Below are 22,333 nucleotides of genomic sequence, written 5' to 3'. Positions count from 1 at the left end.
ATTAAGACAGCTCTGTTTTATTTTTTTTATTCATTAATTTGGAAAATGTTCTGTAATTCTTCTTTCACTTTTAAAATGTGGAGTATGTTGTGTACATTGGTAGGAAAACAATCAAATGTAATACATTTACAAATTTAATTTTAAGGCAGCAAAATGTGAAGACTGCAAGGGGTGCGTAGACTTTCACTAGGCAGTGTATATGTTCTTTTATTCTGACTTTTTAACTGTGTTATTATAGATTAGTGTCATTCCTTACATACATTTTCAATTAATTCAATTTCACCTCTCAGCAGTTTAAGAGTGTAATATTTGTTGTTGTTTTTCCCAGAGTTGTTCCTCTTCTATGAATTTGTAACTTGTTACAGAAAATGTGTATTTATGAACTTATAAAATGTGTGTGATGATTATGAATCACTTCAACATGTTGTATTATTGTTTTTATTGTATTTGTAATTGAAAATGTATTTACAATGTTTAAAGCTGAATACAGGTTAAAAGCAGTCAGTAATTTCAGCATTATTCAGTAATTATGTAAAGTCAGAAGTCAGTAATGATGCACATTGCAATGTTGAACAAATATTAAGACATGGTGTCAGTTGCATAGCATCTACATAATAGCACATCCTGTAATATGGGCAATTACTTAACAGTGAAGCATTTCTGTTTTGACAGCCAAATAAGCACACATTACATTGATGTACAGTGGGGAAAAAAAGTATTTAGTCAGCCACCAATTGTGCAAGTTCTCCCACTTAAAAAGATGAGAGAGGCCTGTAATTTTCATCATAGGTACACGTCAACTATGACAGACAAATTGAGAAAAAAAAATCCAGAAAATCACATTGTAGGATTTTTAATGAATTTATTTGCAAATTATGGTGGAAAATAAGTATTTGGTCACCTACAAACAAGTAAGATTTCTGTCTCTCACAGACCTGTAACTTCTTCTTTAAGAGGCTCCTCTGTCCTCCACTCGTTACCTGTATTAATGGCACCTGTTTGAACTTGTTATCAGTATAAAAGACACCTGTCCACAACCTCAAACAGTCACACTCCAAACTCCACTATGGCCAAGACCAAAGAGCTGTCAAAGGACACCAGAAACAAAATTGTAGACCTGCACCAGGCTGGGAAGACTGAATCTGCAATAGGTAAGCAGCTTGGTTTGAAGAAATCAACTGTGGGAGCAATTATTAGGAAATGGAAGACATACAAGACCACTGATAATCTCTCTCGATCTGGGGCTCCACGCAAGATCTCACCTCGTGGGGTCAAAATGATCACAAGAACGGTGAGCAAAAATCCCAGAACCACACGGGGGGACCTAGTGAATGACCTGCAGAGAGCTGGGACCAAAGTACCAAAGTAACAAAGCCTACCATCAGTAACACACTACGCCGCCAGAGACTCAAATCCTGCAGTACAAGACGTGTCCCCCTGCTTAAGCCAGTACATGTCCAGGCCAGTCTGAAGTTTGCTAGAGTGCATTTGGATGATCCAGAAGAGGATTGGGAGAATGTCATATGGTCAGATGAAACCAAAATAGAACTTTTTGGTAAAAACTCAACTCGTCGTGTTTGGAGGATAAAGAATGCTGAGTTGCATCCAAAGAACACCATACCTACTGTGAAGCATGGGGGTGGAAACATCATGCTTTGGGCTGTTTTTCTGCAAAGGGACCAGGACGACTGATCCGTGTAAAGGAAAGAATGAATGGGGCCATGTATCGTGAGATTTTGAGTGAAAACCTCCTTCCATCAGCAAGGGCATTGAAGATGAAACGTGGCTGGGTCTTTCAGCATGACAATAATCCCAAACACACCGCCTGGGCAACGAAGGAGTGGCTTCGTAAGAAGCATTTCAAGGTCCTGGAGTGGCCTAGCCAGTCTCCAGATCTCAACCCCATAGAAAATCTTTGGAGGGAGTTGAAAGTCCGTGTTGCCCAGCAACAGCCCCAAAACATCATTGCTCTAGAGGAGATCTGCATGGAGGAATGGGCCAAAATACCAGCAACAGTGTGTGAAAACCTTGTGAAGACTTACAGGAAACGTTTGACCTGTGTCATTGCCAACAAAGGGTATATAACAAAGTATTGAGAAACTTTTGTTATTGACCAAATACTTATTTTCCACCATAATTTGCAAATAAATTCATTAAAAATCCTACAATGTGATTTTCTGGATTATTTTTTCTCAATTTGTCTGTCATAGTTGACGTATACCTATGATGAAAATTACAGGCCTCTCTCATCTTTTTAAGTGGGAGAACTTGCACAATTGGTGGCTGACTAAATACTTTTTTCCCCCCACTGTACCACACGATGTTCAAACCCACTTGGAAATGCCGTCAATAAATTCTGTTTTCTGCTATTGTGGTCTTTTCTGACTTGTAATTTCAGTACAGTTAAGGCAGCTAGCAGTACTTGAATGTGTTTTTATTGCTAACAATCCAGATATAGGTGTGATACAAATATTTACAGATATTTAAAAATAAACCATAATAATTTTTATTTGACTGTGAATTAAACTTCCTCTTATATTTTAACGTCAGAGTACTGGGTTGTGTAGTCTTCTTCATCTGAGCTGCTGCTGTGGCCTGCCCTGCGGTAACGAGGGTGAGAACTACAGACTCTCTGGTGTCCTGGCTTTGCTCTGAACGTGACCTCAGGGTAGCTGATCTCCACATCATCCTCACTGCTCTCTGTCTCCATGTCCATGTTTGGCTCGATGGTGGGCTTCGGAGCACACACATCCTGAATGTTCTCGTAGTCATCCCACTTATCAGTCTGAATATAGAAAGAGATTTATACAAAAAGGTTCCAAATGAAGAAGCTCGAATGTTGCTAGTCTGTAAATCCGGAGAATATTAATTGTCTTAGGCAGTCAGATTTTTTTCTAAATTATTCTTATCAAATATCTTAAGGCTGTACGAGTTCATTTGCCTTTTCCAAACTATCAAGTGATAACATCAAGGTCCAGTAAAACACATTAAGTCATTTTCACATTTCCTTTGATGTTGTGAGATCCCTTCTGCTGCTGCTGGACTGAGTGTACAACACAGGCGGCTGGTGCCACCATAATTGGTGAGGATGGGTTCATAGTAATGGCTGGAAAGGATTAAATGGAGTGGTATCGAACACATCAAACACATTGTTTCCATTTGATTGATACCATTCCATTCACTCCATTCCAGCCATTATTATGAGCCGTTCTCCCCTCAGCAGCCTCTTGTGGTGTACAAACATCCCTCTAAACGTCCTCTTGCTTTTTTTCCTTCAGTATTTCTCCTACTACACATTTAGCCATCTATGAGTGGTAATGAATAAGGAAATGCCTCCTAAACACAGGCTTGATGGCCTCAGGATCATCATGATACAGTTAATTGAAGGTTAAGGTTTGTGTGTTACACAAAACTATTATGTAAGATGCACCACAAATAGAATTACATAATTTACAGGATCTCTGTGTACTCTTACCTCAATATCCTGTTTAAGTAACAGTGGAGTTTTGGTTTGTTTGTAGATTTGCAACAAAGTGATTATGACCCTTCACTTCAAAGTTTCCATTCACAATGTTCGGTTTCACTTTATATTAAGTTGAACTGATATCATGTGGTTACAGAGTAACTATACAAATAATTCAAATTGAAGCAGAATTTGACTAGCTTCCTTAAAATTCCCTCATTATATGTAGGCCTATCTTAGCTGCAGTTACAGTGTAAAGCTGAATAATAACATTCTTGTGATCAAAGAAGTTACAGTGTAACTTCATGGCATAAGGGCTAATGTGTGATGTTGCCCAATGTTTTGGTTTACACATTTGTTATTACGGTGGACTGACCTTTTCCTTCAGTTTTGGCTTGGCATCCTTAGCATAGATGTCATCCTCTCTCGCTTGGTCTCTAGGACCCAAGCTACCCCTGGAAAACAAGTTGTGTCATTGTATGCGTTTGACTCATATTTGTTGTCTCATCAGGTTATTTCCCTATGTACGTTTTGGTCGACTACTACAGTCATTTTCACAGATGTGGTTTCAATACATTACTACATTATGGTAGGATAATATTACATTTACATTTACATTTTAGTCATTTAGCAGACGCTCTTATCCAGAGCGACTTACAGGAGCAATTAGGGTTAAGTGCCTTGCTCAAGGGCACATTAACGTCATTTAGCAGACGCTCTTAGCCAGAGCGACTCACAAATTGGTGCGTTCACCCTATAGCCAGTGGGATAACCACTTTACAATTGGGGGGGGGGGGGGGGGGTAGAAGGATTCCTTTATCCTATCCCAGGTATTCCTTAAAGAGGTGGGGTTTCAAATGATGATGTATTTGTATTTGAGGTAATTTGTATGTAATCCCACATCATATGCATTCACTGTTTGGAATGACTGAAGAATGCTCTCTATGGTACTGTAGTACGGTGTCCATTTTAGGACACCCTCAGCCTCAAAGGGTTAGGTTTGAGCCTGGGGGTGCCCTAAAATGGATACAGTACTGTAGCTGGCAATGTGATGTGTTTTAATTTGAACCTATCCTGGTTTCATGGTCCATGGTCCTCTGTAGCTCAGCTGGTAGAGCACGGCGCTTGTAACGCCAAGGTAGTGGGTTCGATCCCCGGGACCACCCATACACCAAAAAAAACATGTATGCACGCATGACTGTAAGTCGCTTTGGATAAAAGCGTCTGCTAAATGGCATATTATATTATATTATTATATTCATCTGCCTTCCAATTATCAATCTTACATCTCCTGGCCCCTGAATTGCAACGAGGCATTGTTGACTTCATGTTCCTGTGTGTGTTCAGTGTGTCCATCTTTGTTTCTGATTGGATGGCTTGGTGAAAGACTCTGAATAGATGAGATGGAATGCATTAAAAAGAATGTCAAGAATTGAAATAGTTAATTCATCCCTTCATTCATAACTGTACAATGTATATGCTATGCTCAGTCATTCATGACGCTCTGAATACTGAACACTGAATGATTGTAAATAGTCAACTGTGGAGCTACAGTATATAAAGGCCTCTTTCTTCCATATTTAACCCCTTCAACAACATTGTTCGATTTCTCTCACCTGTTTCCCACCTGATACCTTCAGAACACTGTACACAGTGTGTATGTCAGAGGTCGACCTTTAAAGAAATAACAAACAAATTGAATCACTCTGCCAAGACTGACAAGTAGACACATGACTATATATTCCTTTTAATTGTTCAAACTGAGACAGCAAGTAGTGGTGATCCACAGTAACTAGTATAATGGAATCCCATTGTGAGTGAGGGAGGCCTGCTAAAATGGACTCATTGAGACTTGCGTATGTCTGCCCATCCAGACGTGTGTGTGTGTGTGTGTGTGCGTGCAAATGTGGGTGCTTATGTGTGTGTTTGTCTACAGTGTGTGCTCTTGTCTGTGTGACACCATGCTCGATGCTATTACGTGCTGTCTGGATACGACGTCCTGCTGGGATGGGGATGCTGCGGTTGGGGTAGGGGCTCTGGGCGGTAGGGGCCGTCTGGCCACAGCTGATCTCTGCTGCTCCCCGGGGGGTTTGCTACTGTTGCACCCCCTTCACTCACCAGGTTCTCATTTGTGCCATTACGCCAGCCCTGATGGTGACACACACAGGCATAGGGGTACACACACACCCACAAACATGTTCAATTAACTAGGGATTTTCACACAATGAACTACAGAATAAATGGAAGAGAATAATGCAGTATTTGTGAAATGCAACAGTACCAGAAAACCAAAGTGAACACAACATGGTAGTTTATTTGATGTCCCCTGCTGGATCAATTTGTTTCTCTTGTGTCTGAAAAACGCAAAACAAAAAGTGACATTTTCATACAAACAGTGGTGTTGTGGTGAGCTTCTAGTCATTGCTAACTGTAGTCAATATGTATGGTTAAGAAATATATACACTACCGTTCAAAAGTTTGGGGTCACTTAGAAATGTCCTTGTTTTCGAAAGAAAATCAATTTTTTTGTCCATTAAAATAACATCAAATTGATCAGAAATACAGTGTAGACATTGTTAATGTTGTAAATGGCTATTGTAGGCTGATTTGTAATGGAATATCTACATAGGCGTACAGAGGCCCAGTCTCTCAGCATTATCAGCAACCATCAGTCTTGTGTTCCAATGGCACGTTGTGTTTGCAAATCCAAGTTTATCATTTTAAAAGGCTAATTGATCATTAGAAACCCCTTTTGCAATTATGTTAGCACAGCTGAAAACTGTTGTGCTTATTAAAGTAGCAATAAAACTGGCCTTCTTGAGACTAGTTGAGTATCTGGAGCATCAGCAATTGTGGGTTCGATTACAGGCACAAAATGGCCAGAAACAAATAACTTTCTTCTGAAACTCGTCAATCTATTCTTGTTCTGAGAAATGAAGGCTATTCCATGCGAGAAACTGCCAAGAAACTGAAGATCTCGTACAACGCTGTGTCCTACTCCTTTCACAGAACAGCGCAAACTGGCTCTAACCAGAATAGAAAGAGGAGTGGGAGGCCCCGGTGCACAACTGAGCAAGAGGACAAATACATTAGAGTGTCTAGTTTGAGAAACAGACATCTCACAGGTCCTCAACTGGCAGCGTCATTAAATAGTACCCGCAAAACACCAGTCTCAACATCAACAGTGAAGAGGCGACTCCGGGATGCTGACCTTCTAGGCAGAGTTGCAAAGAAAAAGCCATATCTCAGACTGCCCATCTTAATCTTTAATTTTTATTGGCCAGTCTGAGATATGGCTTTTCTTTGCAACTCTGCCTAGAAGGTCAGCATCCCGGAGTCGCCTCTTCACTGTTGACTTTGAGACTGGTGTTTTGCAGGTACTATTTAATGAAACTGCCAGTTGAGGACCAATGAGGCGTCTGTTTCTCAAACTAGACACTAATGTATTTGTCCTCTTGCTCAGTTGTGCACCGGGGCCTCCCACTCCTCTTTCTATTCTGGTTAGAGCCAGTTTGCGCTGTTCCGTGAAGGGAGTAGTACACAGCGTTGTACGAGATCTTCAGTTTCTTGGCAATTTCCTGCATGGAATAGCCTTCATTTCTCAGAACAAGAATAGACTGACGAGTTTCAGAAGAAAGTCATTTGTTTCTGGCCATTTTGAGCCTGTAATCGAACCCACAATTGCTGATGCTCCAGATACTCAACTTTTGAACGGTAGTGTATATTTTATAAACAAGAGGAGTGAAGTGAGTGTTGACAGAGGACTCACCTGTAGACCAGAAAGATGAGTAAAATAACAAGCGGAACACAACAGAAAGAAAGGATTAGAGCGAGGACATGGAAGACACTTCCTGTGGGGAGAGAAGAGAGGGAGGAGAAACGAGACAGAGAAGTGTGTCAATATTGGACCATTGAGACATTCTGGCTACAGTCTTTGGCATGTTGTGTGGAACTGTGACTTTAAATACCAATGCCACCTATGTGTTGTTACATACTATACTGTCTTACTGTATGCATACAATCAATTTCACATCTTGAAGGATGTTTTGTTAAGGCCTGTATCATCATTGATTCATAGATTTAGGTAGCATATCAGGGGGAGAATGAAAAAAAGGTGCTATCTAGAACCTTAAAGGGTTCTTCGGCTGTCCCTTTAGGAGAACCCTTTGAATAACCTGTTTTGGTTGCAAGTAGAACCCTTTTGGGTTCCATGTAGAACCTCTTCTGCAGAGGGTTCTACATGTAACCCAAAAGGGTTCTACCTGGAACCAAAAAGGGTTCTACCTGGAACCAAAAAGGGTTCTTCTATGGGGACAGCCCAAAAACCTTTTGGAACCCTTTTTTCTAAGAGTGTAGGCATCATATGAATCTCACAAGTGAGATAGAAATACTGAGGAAAATTTTTTAATCAGTTGTGAATAAGTCACACTTCTGTACTCTATTGACTTTCCAAAGTGACTGTCAGTCACTATGCACTCACGGTTGAGAAACAGCTGGACTCTTTCCGATTCTTCCCCCCCCATGTTATTGGTGGCGACACAGTAGTATGTCCCGGGCTTGTCCGGGTGGACAGTGATGTTCTGGTGATGGATGATGAAATGCTCCCTTTCCTCGACCAGCCTGTACCACTTGTAGCTGATGACAGGGGGGTAACTGTGACTGTGGCAGGTCAGTGCCACAGGGCTCTCCCCATCACCCTGCCACCTATTGGTCATGTTGTGAATGACCTCGGTGAGCTTTGGAGCATCTGTGATGGAAAATAATGGAATAAAATTATTATTGTACATTTGAATACAGAGACGCATTTGCGTTTTCCTTGTGTTGAATTGTCTTTAGTTATAGTATTAGAAGGAGATAAGTTCAGGCTCCACACAAATAACCACTTAAGTCTTTATTCCAGAAAGTCGTAGAGGACCTGAACCCATTTGAAAGGATGACTCTGATCCCAAATGTAGATCTGAGAGGATTGCAGTAAACAGTATGGTTAATCTCCCTCCATTTTGCCCTCTGATAGGCCAGGTGGAATTATCACCTTACTGATAACGCCTATTCAGTCCTCTCAGATCTACATAGGGCATACAGTTTGTCCTTGGGGTAGTTGTCATAAAGCAGCAACAGAGATGTACTCACACTTGACTTTAACTTCAACCTGTTGGGATTGCCCAGTTCCTAAGGTGTTCTGGGCAGTGCACCTGTACAGTCCACTATGGGATGGGGTTATGGACATCACCGTCAACTTCTGGACCAGCCCCACTATCCTGGTCTCTCCTGTGCTGATCTGGACCCAAGTGTAGGTGGTGGTATTGGGGTTGGAACGAGCAGTGCAGGTAAGAACCAGCTGGCTGTTTTCAGTCAGGACCGTGTCAGGGTGAGCAGAGGCCGTCACATTTTTGGGGCTGTCTGTAGGAGTCATAGCAGAGAGAAAGCATCACGGAAAAAAGTTGGAAATTGAATATTTTTGACTATTTAATCATAATGATAGTAGAATGATGGTGATGGTGATGATGGTGATGATGCATTGTACTCACAAGTGACCTCCAGCTCCTGCTCTGTGCTGCTATCCCCCTCAGAGTTCTGGGCTCTACAGGTGTAAACCCCTCCTTGCAGGAATGTGACATTAAAAGAACCCCAGACAACATTGGTAGAACGTTGGAGGAACCCAAGAACTGGTTGAGGCTGCATGTGAAGAGGGGAGCTAGACATAGGTGAGCCAGATGGACGGGGGATCCATGTCAGAGTGAGCTGAGAGACTGGGAAACTCTGCACGGTGCAGTTGATACTAACCAGGTGGCCCTCCTGGGTTGTACGCATCATAGAAAGCACTGGTTTGGTTGGGCCATCTGTGGAGAGGAAATAATACTCACATTGAAATAACCACCTATTCAAATTTTAAATTGTACCTATTCAAATGTTTGTCAGAGGACTGTAGATACGATATGCCTATTTCAAATATGAACACAAACATAGAGAATATACAGGCTGCCATTTAGAAAAGGTAATCATGAATAAGCTAGCCAAAATATCGTATATATTATCTATTAATCTATTAGCTGTTATTTTTGAGAGGGAAAACGGGGTCAGCAGTGCTCAGATACTGAGTAAGAGGAGGCTATGATATGAGATCCGGATGCATTTATACAATAAGAACAATAAGAATTGCATTTCCCTATGATACAAAACGTATGTCTGGACTACACAAATAGGGAATATCTCACATTTAACATTGATTGTAACAATGTTTGAGTCGTGAGTCCCATGTTGGTTTACAGCTTTGCAGTGGTAATTCCCGCTTTGTGTAGATGTGATAGATTGGATCAAGAATTCTGTTCCACTAAATGTGGTATTTCGACTGTCTTTAAACCAGGAGTATGTAGCATTTGGGTGCCCTCTGCTGGAACAAGTGAGGGTGACAGACTCTCCTTCCTTTACGTATGACAAACTTATATCAGCCTTCGTCTCCTTAGGGGCATCTTTTAAAGAGAAGACAAAAAAGTCAAGTGATCATAGAAAAACAAGAAGCACAAAAGTCAAATCAAAATAGTAGGGTAATTTCTTTGTAATAAAAATGGTTGAAACAAAAAGAATGCAATGCTCATGATAAGTCCAACCAAGGGCTTTATTCAATTTGTATCGCTGAAGCGTTACAGATTGTGCAATATAAATGTAAAGGTAAATTACTGATTGAGCCGACATATGCAGCATTTACCGTGAATGCAGTGTCTGCTAACACGGTAACATTGCCTTTGAATTTCAAACATGCTGTAATGCTGAACTTCCGTGATACGGTAAACACAGTTTGAACTAGAAAGTCAGTAATGAACTCACATTCAACCGTCAGCTTGATGCTCTTGCTCACACACGGGTCTTTGGTCCCCTGTGGTTGACAGGAAAGCACCCTCCCATCATCCTGCCAGCGAGCATTAAAGTTGAACACAGTGCTTTTTCGGTTATCCTTGGAGTTCTGATGAAGCGTTTCGGTCTGACCAAGCCCTGTGAACTCTGGGTATGATCCACATGGCAGTGACGTGGAGCATCGAATGGTCACAGGCTCAGACTCTTTGACTATTGATGGGTTCATCTTCTCAACACTAACCTGGCATGGATCATCTGCAGTGGCAAGATATCAGACAAAGACTCTGGATTATCATTTGAACACTATAATGTAAATTACAAAATGTAACAGGGTAGAAATCTTGAACACACCCTTGCGCATCTGTCAATCCAAGGTACTGTATATTTGGCAGTAAGACCTAGGTGTGTTCAAGATCTCTACCCTACTACAAAAAATATAATGTACACTAATATATATTGTAACAGGTGCATACATGTACAGACAACACTGTCAATCAAATAGCTGTGATTATTTGTATTATTATTGGAAATTGATATCCAGATGTGTCTGTAAGGTGAACTTGCCTTCAACTGTAAGATTCAGAACTTCTTCTGTTATCCATTTTCCGTCCTTTCCCTTATATCTGAATTTGTAGATCCCACTGTCGGTCTTTTGCAGGTTGTTGATGAGTAGGCTGCAGTCGCTTTGTGTGGCCGGTCCAAAATTCACAGAACCAATGTATTTTACTCTGTCTGCAAACTCAGGGGCAGGGTTTTGGTCCTTTGTGTTACTGTTTACAATTGTACCAGTGAAATCTTTAATGACGTGATTCCTCTTTGCATTTTTTATCCAAAACCATTGCTTTTGTTCATTATTCATCCACTTAGTGACAGTGCATTCGATTGTAATGCAGGAACCTTCCTTTGCGGTCAAGTGCTCTATGGTTTTTTTGAATGGTATTTCAAGTTTGCAAAAGGAAACTATGATGGACACAGAGGAAAGCAAGATTAGAATTGTACTGTTTTTTTGTATGCAATTTTCATAAGTATATGGTACATTTTAACAACGCTTAGTACACAACTCAAAACAGATTATCAAAAAGGTAGTTTCAAAACTCCAAACACATTTTCAATTGACTCACTACAACACACAAAATCATATAGTCACTTTTTCACCAAACCTAATCAGTGTTTCATCTAGAAAAACATGTTTCACAATTCAATACATGTTCATAGAAAGTAATTGCTTTTCACAATGCAATGCTCACATTACTTTTGATATGATTGTCTTCTCATTTGTTAAAATACATTTCACGATTACTTAATCCGACTGCTCTTCATTTATAATCACTTAACCGTTTGGTAAACCTGTAGATTATAAATTGGTTTGTCTACTACAGATTTCGAGAACTACATAATGAAAATGTATGTTTGTTAAGTATAAACAATTAAAGTGTGATACTGTAATGTACTATTATGATGATGACTGTTCACTGTAAGTAAAAATATCTGATATTGACAAGATCAGAGATGTACTGTATGTACAAAATGCATCCCCTAAACCGTAAACATGTATCCAAAATGAAGTTGCTGGGGTCTTTTTGATGGGGAAGGGTCACATTGCTTTACTAAAATTGCATTGGCCAATACAGTACTGTAATATATGCCATTCAAGTAGCAGGCGATTTTATCCAAAGTGACAACAGTGAGTCCACAAATGTTCTTATGTGACCCCAGTGGGAATCGAACCCACAACTCAGATGTTGCTAGTGCCATGCTCTTACTAACTGAGCCACAAAGGACCACCTCAATACATAAGTACACTACAATACTGTAAAATACATGATTACAATACAGGTGGAAGGTGTATGATGGCCATCCCTATGAGCGTGTCACCCTCCTTCAGGCCATGGATGAGGCATGCAATGACATCAATCCAGATCTACAGTATGTAGGGCTTAGATTCGTCATGCCTGAAGGTTTTTCCCCAGGTGCTTGAACAATGAGGACATCTGCTGTGATGTTGATGAGAGCCTATGGCCAAATGCTCAAGACAGACTTGATGGAAACTAGCTCCTGTTATGTTTTTATAGTGTAATTATATATTAACAATGCATACTTTTCTTTGTATCAATGATTGTGAAAGATGTCATCAATGATCACACCTTTGATCACACATGAGATAGAAATGATGGAAATTAGATTTTCAGTCCATTTTGATGGATGTGAAAACGTACTGTAATTTACAGTACTGTAGCATATTACATTCAAAAGGCAATTTTGAAATACAAAACATGACCAAAAGTATGTGGACACCTGCTCGTCGAACATCTCATTCCAAAATCATGGGCATTAATATGGAGTTTGTCCCCCGATTGCTGCTAAAACAGCCTCCACTCTTCTGGGAAGGCTTTCCACTAGATGTTGGAACATTGCTGCGGTGACTTTCTTCCATTCAGCCACAAGAGCATTAGTCAGGTCGAGCACTGATGTTGGGCGATTAGGCCTGGCTCGCAGTCATCGTTCCAATTCATCCCAAAGGTGTTAGATGGGGTTGAGGTCAGGGCTCTGTGCAGGCCAGTCAAGTTCTTCCACACCGATCTCGACAAACCATTTCTGTATGGACCTCGCTTTGTGCACGGGGGCATTGCCATGCTGAAACAGGAAAGGGCCTTCCCCAAACTGTTGCCACAAAGTTGGAAGCACAGAATCGTCTACAATGTATGCAGTAGCGTTAAGATTTCCCTTCACTGGAACTAAGGGGCCTAGCCTGAACCATGAAAAACAGCCCCAGACCATTATTCCTCCTCCACCAAACTTTACAGTGGGCACAATGCATTCGGGCAGGTAGCATTCTCCTGGCATCCACCAAACCCAGATTTGTCTGTCGGACTGCCAGATGGTGAAGCGTGATTCATCACTCCAGAGAACGCTTTTCCACTGCTCCAGATCCAATGGCGGCGAGCTTTACACCACTCTAGCCGACGCTTGATATTGTGCCTGGTGATCTTAGGCTTGTGTGCGGCTGCTGTGCCATGGAAACCCATTTCATGAAGCTCCCGACGAACATTTATTGTGCTGACGTTGCTTCCAGAGGCAGATTGGAACTCGGTAGTGAGCGTTGCAACCGAGGACAGACGATTTTTACGCGCTACGTGCTTCAGCACACAGCGGTCCCATTCTGTGAGCTTGTGTGGCCTACCACTTCGCCGCTGAGCCGTTGTTGCTCCTAGACATTTCCACTTCACAATAACATCACTTACAGTTGACCGGGGCAGCTCTAGCAGAGCAGAAATTTGATGAACTGATTTGTTCGAAAGGTGGCATCCTATGACGGTGCCACGTTGAAAGTCTACTGACAATGTTTGTCTATCGAGATTGCATGGCTGTGTGCTCGATTTTATACACCTGTCAGCAACGGGTGTGGCTGAAATAGTCGAATCCACTAATTTGAAGGGGTGTCCACATACTTTGGTATATATAGTGTATGTATCTTGCATCTTTTGCTATTGGATTAACTGGTTGTTAAAATAACTAAATTGAGAAGATATCATTATGTTATGTTTGAGTGATTAAATCAATGTTCCCATGGTATTTCACAGTGAAATAATATTTGGACTAAATGTTGTATGGTGAAAGATATGTCCAAACAAAATGAATGCAAAATAAAAGGTTTTGAATACACAACTTGGTGCGTTACACAAGCGTTACCAGTTTGGAGTTTTGTACTAAGAGTTTTGAAAATTCACCTCATACTTAAAACATAGCACCAAAGCAATTGAAACATTTAGAAAATGATATGGTCAAAAGTTTTGAGAATGACACAAGTATTGGTCTTCACAAAGTTCGCTACTTCAGTGTTATGAGATATTTTTGTCAGATGTTACTATGGTATACTGAAGTATAATTACAAGCATTCCATAAGTGTCAAAGGCTTTTATTGACAATTACATTAAGTTTATGCAAAGAGTCAATATTTGCAGTGTTGACCCTTCTTTTTCAAGAACTCTGCAATCCGCCTTGGCATGCTGTCAATTAACTTCTGGGCCACATCCTGACTGATGGCAGCCCATTCTTGCATAATCAATGCTTGGAGTTTGTCAGAATTTGTGGGTTTTTGTTTGTCCACCCGCCTCTTGAGGATCGACCACAAGTTCTCAATGGGATTAAGGTCTGGGGAGTTTCCTGGACATTGACCCAAAATGTTGATATTTTGTTCCCCAAGCCACTTAGTTATCACTTTTGCCTTATGGCAAGGTGCTCCATAATTCTGGAAAAGGCATTGGTCGTCACCAAACTGTTATTGGATGGTTGGGAGAAGTTGCTCTCTGAGGATGTGTTGGTACCATTCTTTATTCATGGCTGTGTTTTAGGCAAAATTGTGAGTGAGCCCACTCCCTTGGCTGAGGAGCAACCCCACTCATGAATGGTCTCAGGATGCTTTACTGTTGGCATGACACAGGACTGATGGTATCCCTCACCTTGTCTTCTCCGGACAAGGTGTTTTCCGGATGCCCCAAACAATCGGAAAGGGGATTCATCAGAGAAAATGACTTTACCCCAGTCCTCAGCAGTCCAATCCCTGTACCTTTTGCAGAATATCAGTCTGTCCCTGATGTTTTTCCTGGAGAGAAGTGGCTTCTTTGCTGCCCTTCTTGACATCAGGCCATCCTCCAAAAGTATTCGCCTCACTGAGCGTGCAGATGCACTCACAGCTGCCTGCTGCCATTCCTGAGCAAGCTCTGCACTGGTGGTGCCCCGATCCCGCAGCTGAATCAACTTTAGGAGACGGTCCTTGCGCTTGCTGTACTTTCTTGGGCGCCCTGACGCCTTCTTCAAAAGAATTGAACCTCTCTCCTTGAAGTTCTTGATGATCCAATAAATGGTTGATTTAGGTGCAATCTTACTAGCAACAATATCCTTGCCTGTGAAGCCCTTTTTGTGCAAAGCAATGATGACGGCACGTGTTTCCTTGCAGGTAACCATGGTTAACAGAGGAAGAACTATGATTTCAAGCACCACCATCCTTTTAAAGCTTCCAGTCTGTTATTCAAACTCAATCAGCATGACAGAGTGATCTCCAGCCTTGTCCTCGTCAACACTCTCACCTGTGTTAACGAGAGAATCACTGACATGATGGCAGCTGGTCCTTTTGTGGCTGGGCTGAAATGCAGTGGAAATGTTTTTGGGGGATTAAGTTCATTTTCATGGCAAAGAGGGACTTTGCAATTAATTGCAATTCATCTGATCACTCTTCATGTCATTCTGGAGTATATGCAAATTGCCATCATCTGAGGCAGCAGACTTTGTGAAAATTAGTATTTGTGTCATTCTTAAAACTTTTGACAACGACTGTATTGTTTTCAGTGCACCTGAAAGCAACAGTTACAGTGCATTCGGAAAGTATTCAGACCCCTTGACTTTTTCCACATTGTGTTACGTTACAGCCTTATTCTAAAATTGATTAAATGAATAGTTTCCCTAAATCTACACACAATACCTCATAATGACTAAATGAAAACAGGTTTTTGAGCTCAGGTGCATCCTGTTTCCATTGATCATCCTTGAGATGTTTCTACAACTTGATTGGAGTCCACCTGTGGTAAATTATATTCATTAGACATGATTTGGAAAGGCACACACCTGTCTATATAAGGTCCCACAGTTGACAGTGCATGTCAGAGCAAAAACCAAGCCATGAGGTTAAAGAAATTGTCCGTAGAGCTCCGAGACAGAATTGTGTCGAGGCACAGATCTGGGGAAGGGTACCAAAACATTTCTGCAGCATTGAAGGTCCCCAAGAACACAGTGGCGTCCATCATTCTTAAATGGAAGAAGTTTGGAGCCACCAAGACTCTTCCTAGAGCTGGCCTCCTGGCCAAACTGAGCAATCGGGGGAGAAGGGCCTTGGTCAGCATGGTGACCAAGAACCCGATGGTCACTCTGACAGAGCTCCAGAGATCCTCTGTGTATATGGGAGAACCTTCCTGAAGGACAACCATCTCTGCAGCACTCCACCAATCAGGCCTTTATGGTATAGTGGCCAGACGGAAGCCACTCCTCAGTAAAAGGCATATAACAGCCTGCTTGGAGGTTGCCAAAAGGCACCTAAAGAACACAGACAATGAGAAACAAGATTCTCTGGTCTGATGAACCAAAGATTGAACTCTTTGGCTTGACTACCAAGCGTCACGTCTGGAGGAAACCTGGCACCATCCCTACGGTGAAGCATGGTGGTGGCAGCGTCATGCTATGGGGATGTCTTTCAGCGGCAGGGACTGGGACACTAGTCAGGATCGAGGGAAAGATGAACAGAGCAAAGTACAGAGAGATCCTTGATGATATCCTGCTCCAGAGCACTCAGGACCTCAGACTGGGGCGAAGGTTCACCTTCCAACAGGACAACGACCCTATGCACACAGCCAAGACAATGCAGGAGTGGCTTCTGGACAAGTCTCTGAATGTCCTTGAGTGGCCCAGCCAGAGCCCGGACTTGAACCTGATCAAAGATCTCTGGAGAGACCTGAAAATAGCTGCGCAGTGACGCTCCCCATCCAACCTCACAGAGCTTGAGAGGATCTGCAGAGAAAAATTGGAAAAACTCCCCAAATACAGGTGTGCCAAGCTCGTAGCGTCATACCCAATAAGACTTGAGGCCGTAATCGCTGCTAAAGGTGCTTAACCAAGGTACTGAGTAAAGGGTCTGAATACTTATGTAAATGTGATATTTCCGTTTTTTATTCTTAATACATTTGCAAAGATTTCTAAAAACCTGTTTTTCCTTTGTCATTATGGGGTACTGTGTGTACATTGAGGAAATAAAACAATTTAATCCATTTTAGAATAAGGCTGTAAAGTAACTTACTTTCCGAATGCACATTTCATATGTAACTAAATGAGATAAAATGTTTACCTACCACTTAACAGCACCAGAAGAACTGTCAAGAAATGGAACATTGCAACTGTTCTCTTGAGTATCATGATTGTAACTGGATATCTGAATTAGAAACATACTATTAGTATGTGTGTGTGTGTGTGTGTGTGTGTCTGCATACGTACGTGGGAGTGTGTGTGTGAGTGTCTGCGTACATACCTACGTGTGTGTGTGTGTGTTTGCAAAGCATATCACAGCTGCTATGACTCTCTGGTTCACTGGTTAAGTAGACACTCTGAAATACACTCTGTGCCCCTCCCAAAACACTGTCCTTGATGCTCAACACATGAGGTGATATTCATTCAGCTGTTCTTTTGGTTATTCAAATATTTGCCTTTTTCTTTACACCAACAACAGAGACATATATTGGTAAACATTTATAATAACTGTATTAAAACACATACCTTATACATTATATATTAATGACTTAAAGTGGAACTGACAGCGTTTTAACTACTTTGGAGATATGAAACAAAAAGACAATCATAATATCAGTCAAAAATATAAAATTCCCAGTTTATGCTACAAAACCAACTTCATGAGAGGTTTTAACAATAGGTTATATTTGACTGAACATTCCATGACCTACACTAAGGCATTGTTGGCAGAATAGATGGATGCAGTTCAATGCATGATTAATATAATTCACCAATACATTTCTTGTTAGTCCAAAAAATATTGCTGTCAGGTTGTAAATCACAGCTGGCCTGGTACATTGTTTGCTGCCTCCATTCGGGATGCACTGTTTCAGTTTCAATTACGGACGAATGTAACTAAGGCTGGGAATGTCGATACAATCCAACTAGCAAGGTCAGTGATCACAAGTCAGTCATAACGTGGCTACTGGCTAGCGTATCTATTTATGTAGCACGCTAAAAACACAGAGCCTAACGTTAGCTAGATGGCTATCTATCTAGCTGCTAGGAGGATGTCATGTCATGCCAATGGAGGAATGGGTGAGTGACTGACTTTTTTATGGAGCGAGATAGCCGCCAAAAGGTTGAACGTATGTATCGTTAGGATCGTAAGAAAATCCATACGTAAATTGTCAGGATTGTGAGAAAAGCCATGTGTGAAACATGAAACGTAAACGTGAAATTTCATCTGTGAACATACAAACACCATGGTACGATTACGGACTAACAGTTTAGCCTCAAAGAAATCTTATGTTGCAATTCTGATGTACAATAATACCTTTCAGAGTTTTGGCAGTTTCATCTCACTAACAAACAAAAAAACGTACACCTAACGGCCTGTGAGGAGTTCTACGCAAACAAACATAACACAGTATTATAAAAAACGGAAGTCAAGTTAAAAGTCTCAATTCTCTATTACTCCTCAGTTGTGTTAACTTCACATTAGGTAGCTAAAGTAATGGATTTGTTTGCCAGCACAAGTCTAGATAGCTGTATTATGACTATGACAGTCACTAGCCCATTCAAGCTTAACATCCTTGTCATTTATCGCCCTCCAGGTTCCCTTGGAGAGTTCATCAATGAGCTTGACGCTTTGATAAGTTCCTTTCCTGAGGATGGCTCACCCCTCACAGTTCTGGGTGACTTTAAACTCCCTACGTCTGCCTTTGACTCATTTCTCTCTGCCTCCTTCTTTCCACTCCTTTCCTCTTTTGACCTCACCCTCTCACCGTCCCCCCCACTCACAAGGCAGGCAATACGCTTGACCTCATCTTTACTAGATGCTGTTTTTCTACAAATCTCACTGCAACTCCCCTCCAAGTCTCCGACCACTACTTTGTATCCTTTTCTCTCTCGCTCTCCTCCAACACTACTCACTCTGCCCCTACTCAGATGGTAATGTGCCATCGCAACCTTCGCTCTCTCTCTCCTGCTACTCTCTCCTCTTCCATCCTATCATCTCTTCCCTCTGCTAAGTCCTTCTCCCTCCGATCTCCTGATTCTGCCTCCTCAACCCTCCTCTCCTCCCTTTCTGCATCTTTTGACTCTCTATGTCCCCTATCCTCCCGGCCGGCTCGGTCCTCCCCTCCTGCTCCGTGGCTTGACGACTCATTGCGAGCTCACAGAAGAGGGCTCCGGGTAGCCGAGCGGAAATGGAGGAAAACTAGACTCCCTGCGGACCTGTCATCTTTTCACTCCATCCTCTCTACATTATCTTCCTCTGTTTCCGCTGCTAAAGCCACTTTCTACCACTCTAAATTTCAAGCCTCTGCCTCTATCCCTAGGAAGCTCTTTGCCACCTTCTCCTCCCTTCTGAATCCTCCTCCTCCTCCCCCTCCCTCCTCCCTCTCTGTGGATGACTTCGTCAACCATTTTGAAAAGAAGGTTGACGATATCCGATCCTCATTTATTAAGTCAAATGACACCGCTGGTCCTGCTCACACTGCCCTACCCTATGCTTTGACTTCTTTCTCCCCTCTCTCTTCAGATGAAATCTTGCGACTTGTGACGGCCAGCCGCCCAACAACCTGCCCGCTTGACCCTATCCCCTCCTCCCTTCTCCAGACCATTTCTGGAGACCTTCTCCCTTACCTCACCTCGCTCATCAACTCATCCTTGACCGCTGGCCATGTCCCTTCCGTCTTCAAGAGAGCGAGAGTTGCACCCCTCCTCAAAAAACCTACACTCGATCCCTCCGATGTCAACAACTACAGACCAGTATCCCTTCTTTCTTTCTCTCCAAAACTCTTGAGCGTGCCGTCTCTAGCCAACTCTCCTGCTATCTCTCTCAGAATGACCTTCGTGATCCAAACCAGTCAGGTTTCAAGACTGGTCATTCAACTGAGACTGCTCTTCTCTGTGTCACGGAGGCTCTCCGCACTGCTAAAGCTAACTCTCTCTCCTCTGCTCTTATCCCTCTAGACCTATCCGTTGCCTTTGATACTGTGAACCATCAGATCCTCTCCGCACTGCTAAAGCTAACTCTCTCTCCTCTGCTCTTATCCCTCTAGACCTATCCGTTGCCTTTGATACTGTGAACCATCAGATCCTCCTCACCACCCTCTCCGAGTTGGGCATCTCCGGCGCTGCTCACTCTTGGATTGCGTCCTACCTGACAGTTCGCTCCTACCAGGTGGCGTGGCGAAAATCTGTCTCCGCACCACGTGCTCTCACCACTGGTGTCCCCCAGGGCTCAGTTCTAGGCCCTCTCCTATTCTCTCTATACACCAAGTCACTTGGCTCTGTCATATCCTCACATGGTCTCTCCTATCATTGCTACGCAGACGACACACAATTAATTTTCTCCCTTCCCCCTTCTGATAACCAGGTGGCGAATCGCATCTCTGCATGTCTGGCAGACATATCAGCTCCTGAGTGGCGCAGTGGTCTAAGGCACTGCATCGCAGTGCTAACTGTGCCACTAGATCCTGGTTTGAATCCAGGCTCTGTCGCAGCCGGCCGCGACCGGGAGACTCATGGGCGGCGCACAATTGACCCAGCGTCGTCCAGGGTAGGGGAGGGAATGGCCGGCAGGGATGTAGCTCAGTTGATATAGCATGGCGTTTGCAACGCCAGGGTTGTGGGTTCGATTCCCACGGGGGGCCAGTATAAAAAAAAAAATGTATTCACTAACTGTAAGTCGCTCTGGATAAGAGCGTCTGCTAAATGACTAAAATGTAAAATGTAATATCAGTGTGGATGTCGGATCACCACCTCAAGCTGAACCTCGGCAAGACAGAGCTGCTCTTCCTCCTTGGGAAGGACAACCCTACCTTACACAGAAAGCGGCACAGGTCCTAATCCAGGCACTTGTCATCTCCCGTCTGGATTACTGCAACTTGCTGTTGGCTGGGCTCCCTGCCTGTGCCATTAAACCCCTACAACTTATCCAGAATGCCGGAGCCCGTCTGGTGTTCGACCTTCACAAGTTCTCTCATGTCACCCCGCTCCTCCGCACACTCCACTGGCTTCCAGTTGAGGCTCGCATCTACTACAAGACCATGGTGCTTGCCTACGGAGCTGTGAGGGGAGCGGCACCTCCTTACCTTCAGGCTCTGATCAGACCCTACACCCAAACAAGGGCACTACGTTCATCCACCTCTGGCCTGCTAGCTCCCCTACCTCTACAGAAGCACAGTTCCCGCTCAGCCCAGTCAAAGCTATTTGCTGCTCTGGCACCCCAATGGTGGAACAAGCTCCCCCACGACGCCAGGACAGCGGAGTCACTGACCACCTTCCGGAGACACTTGAAACCCTACCTCTTTAAGGAATACCTGGAATAGTATAAAGCAATCCTTCTACCCCCCCCTCCCCCACACCTCCATAAAAAAAAGAAGAAAAAAAGTGGTTGTCCCACTTGCTATCATAAGTTGAATGCACCAATTTGTAAGTCGCTCTGGATAAGAGCGTCTGCTAAATGATGTAAATGTAAATGTAATGACTACAACAGTGAAGTTTCAGTCCGCTAGGTGTATCTCTACAGCATGGGCATTTCTCTGGGTAATGTGGACATCCCCATGCATGCACCTTATCAAAATATTACTAAATCAATTTTGCACCATCCCGTTCTCTGGGCTCTGTCTGCAATCATAACCAGTATTATCTACCAGGAATAATGAAACAGAATAATATTAGATGTTTAGTGAATCTGTGAATTATGTATCAGCACCAGAGTCTTTACCACTCAAAATATTTTTTTATAGAATATATTTGATATTTATTTCATCACTCAAAATCTTGCCAAAGCATATTCTGTAGGAGGGGTTAATATGAATTTTAAATAATTTTAAATGATTTATATGAATCAGGTCATGAACATATGGACTTTGAGCGCGTGCTGCTCTGTCTCCGTGACTCAGCTGCCTCTCAACCATTGTTCTCAAACGCACACACACCCCTCCGGACCTCCCCCTCTCCACCATTCACTCACTCACTCAGTAACAGTCTCCTTACTGCATGATAGTCAGCAGCACCTCACAGCAAAATATGCCAAGAGTGTGCAAGAGTGTGCAAAGCATTCATCAAGGCAAAGGGTGGCTATTTGAAGAATCTCAAATATAAAATATATTTGATTTGTTTAACACTTTTTTGGTTACTACATGATTCCATATGTTTTATTTCATAGTTTTGATGTCTTCACTATTATTATACAAAGTAGAAAATAGTGAAAATAAAGAAAAATCCTTGAAT

The 22,333-nt window shown here is 42.5% G+C and overlaps 1 protein-coding gene across 1 annotated transcript; it reads right to left on the bottom strand.

Moving 5' to 3' along the window:
* Positions 1 to 2,333: 2,333 nt before the first annotated feature.
* Positions 2,334 to 8,023, bottom strand: LOC311139157 (uncharacterized protein). The gene is made up of 8 exons (XM_084174048.1): positions 7,944 to 8,023; positions 7,233 to 7,314; positions 5,745 to 5,817; positions 5,442 to 5,611; positions 5,080 to 5,137; positions 4,750 to 4,853; positions 3,840 to 3,918; positions 2,334 to 2,785 (listed from the first exon to the last, which is right to left on the bottom strand). Exons 1-8 carry the CDS (start codon positions 7,984 to 7,986, stop codon positions 2,534 to 2,536), a joined length of 861 nt encoding a protein of 286 aa, XP_084030174.1. The 5' UTR covers positions 7,987 to 8,023; the 3' UTR covers positions 2,334 to 2,533.
* Positions 8,024 to 22,333: the final 14,310 nt, after the last annotated feature.

Source organism: Coregonus lavaretus (genome assembly GCF_964263955.1).
Source record: "Coregonus lavaretus genome assembly, chromosome: 13".
NCBI classification, from domain to species: Eukaryota; Metazoa; Chordata; class Actinopteri; order Salmoniformes; family Salmonidae; genus Coregonus; species Coregonus lavaretus.
Note: the sequence above shows the minus strand (reverse complement) of the source record. Positions and strands in the feature narration are given on the sequence as shown.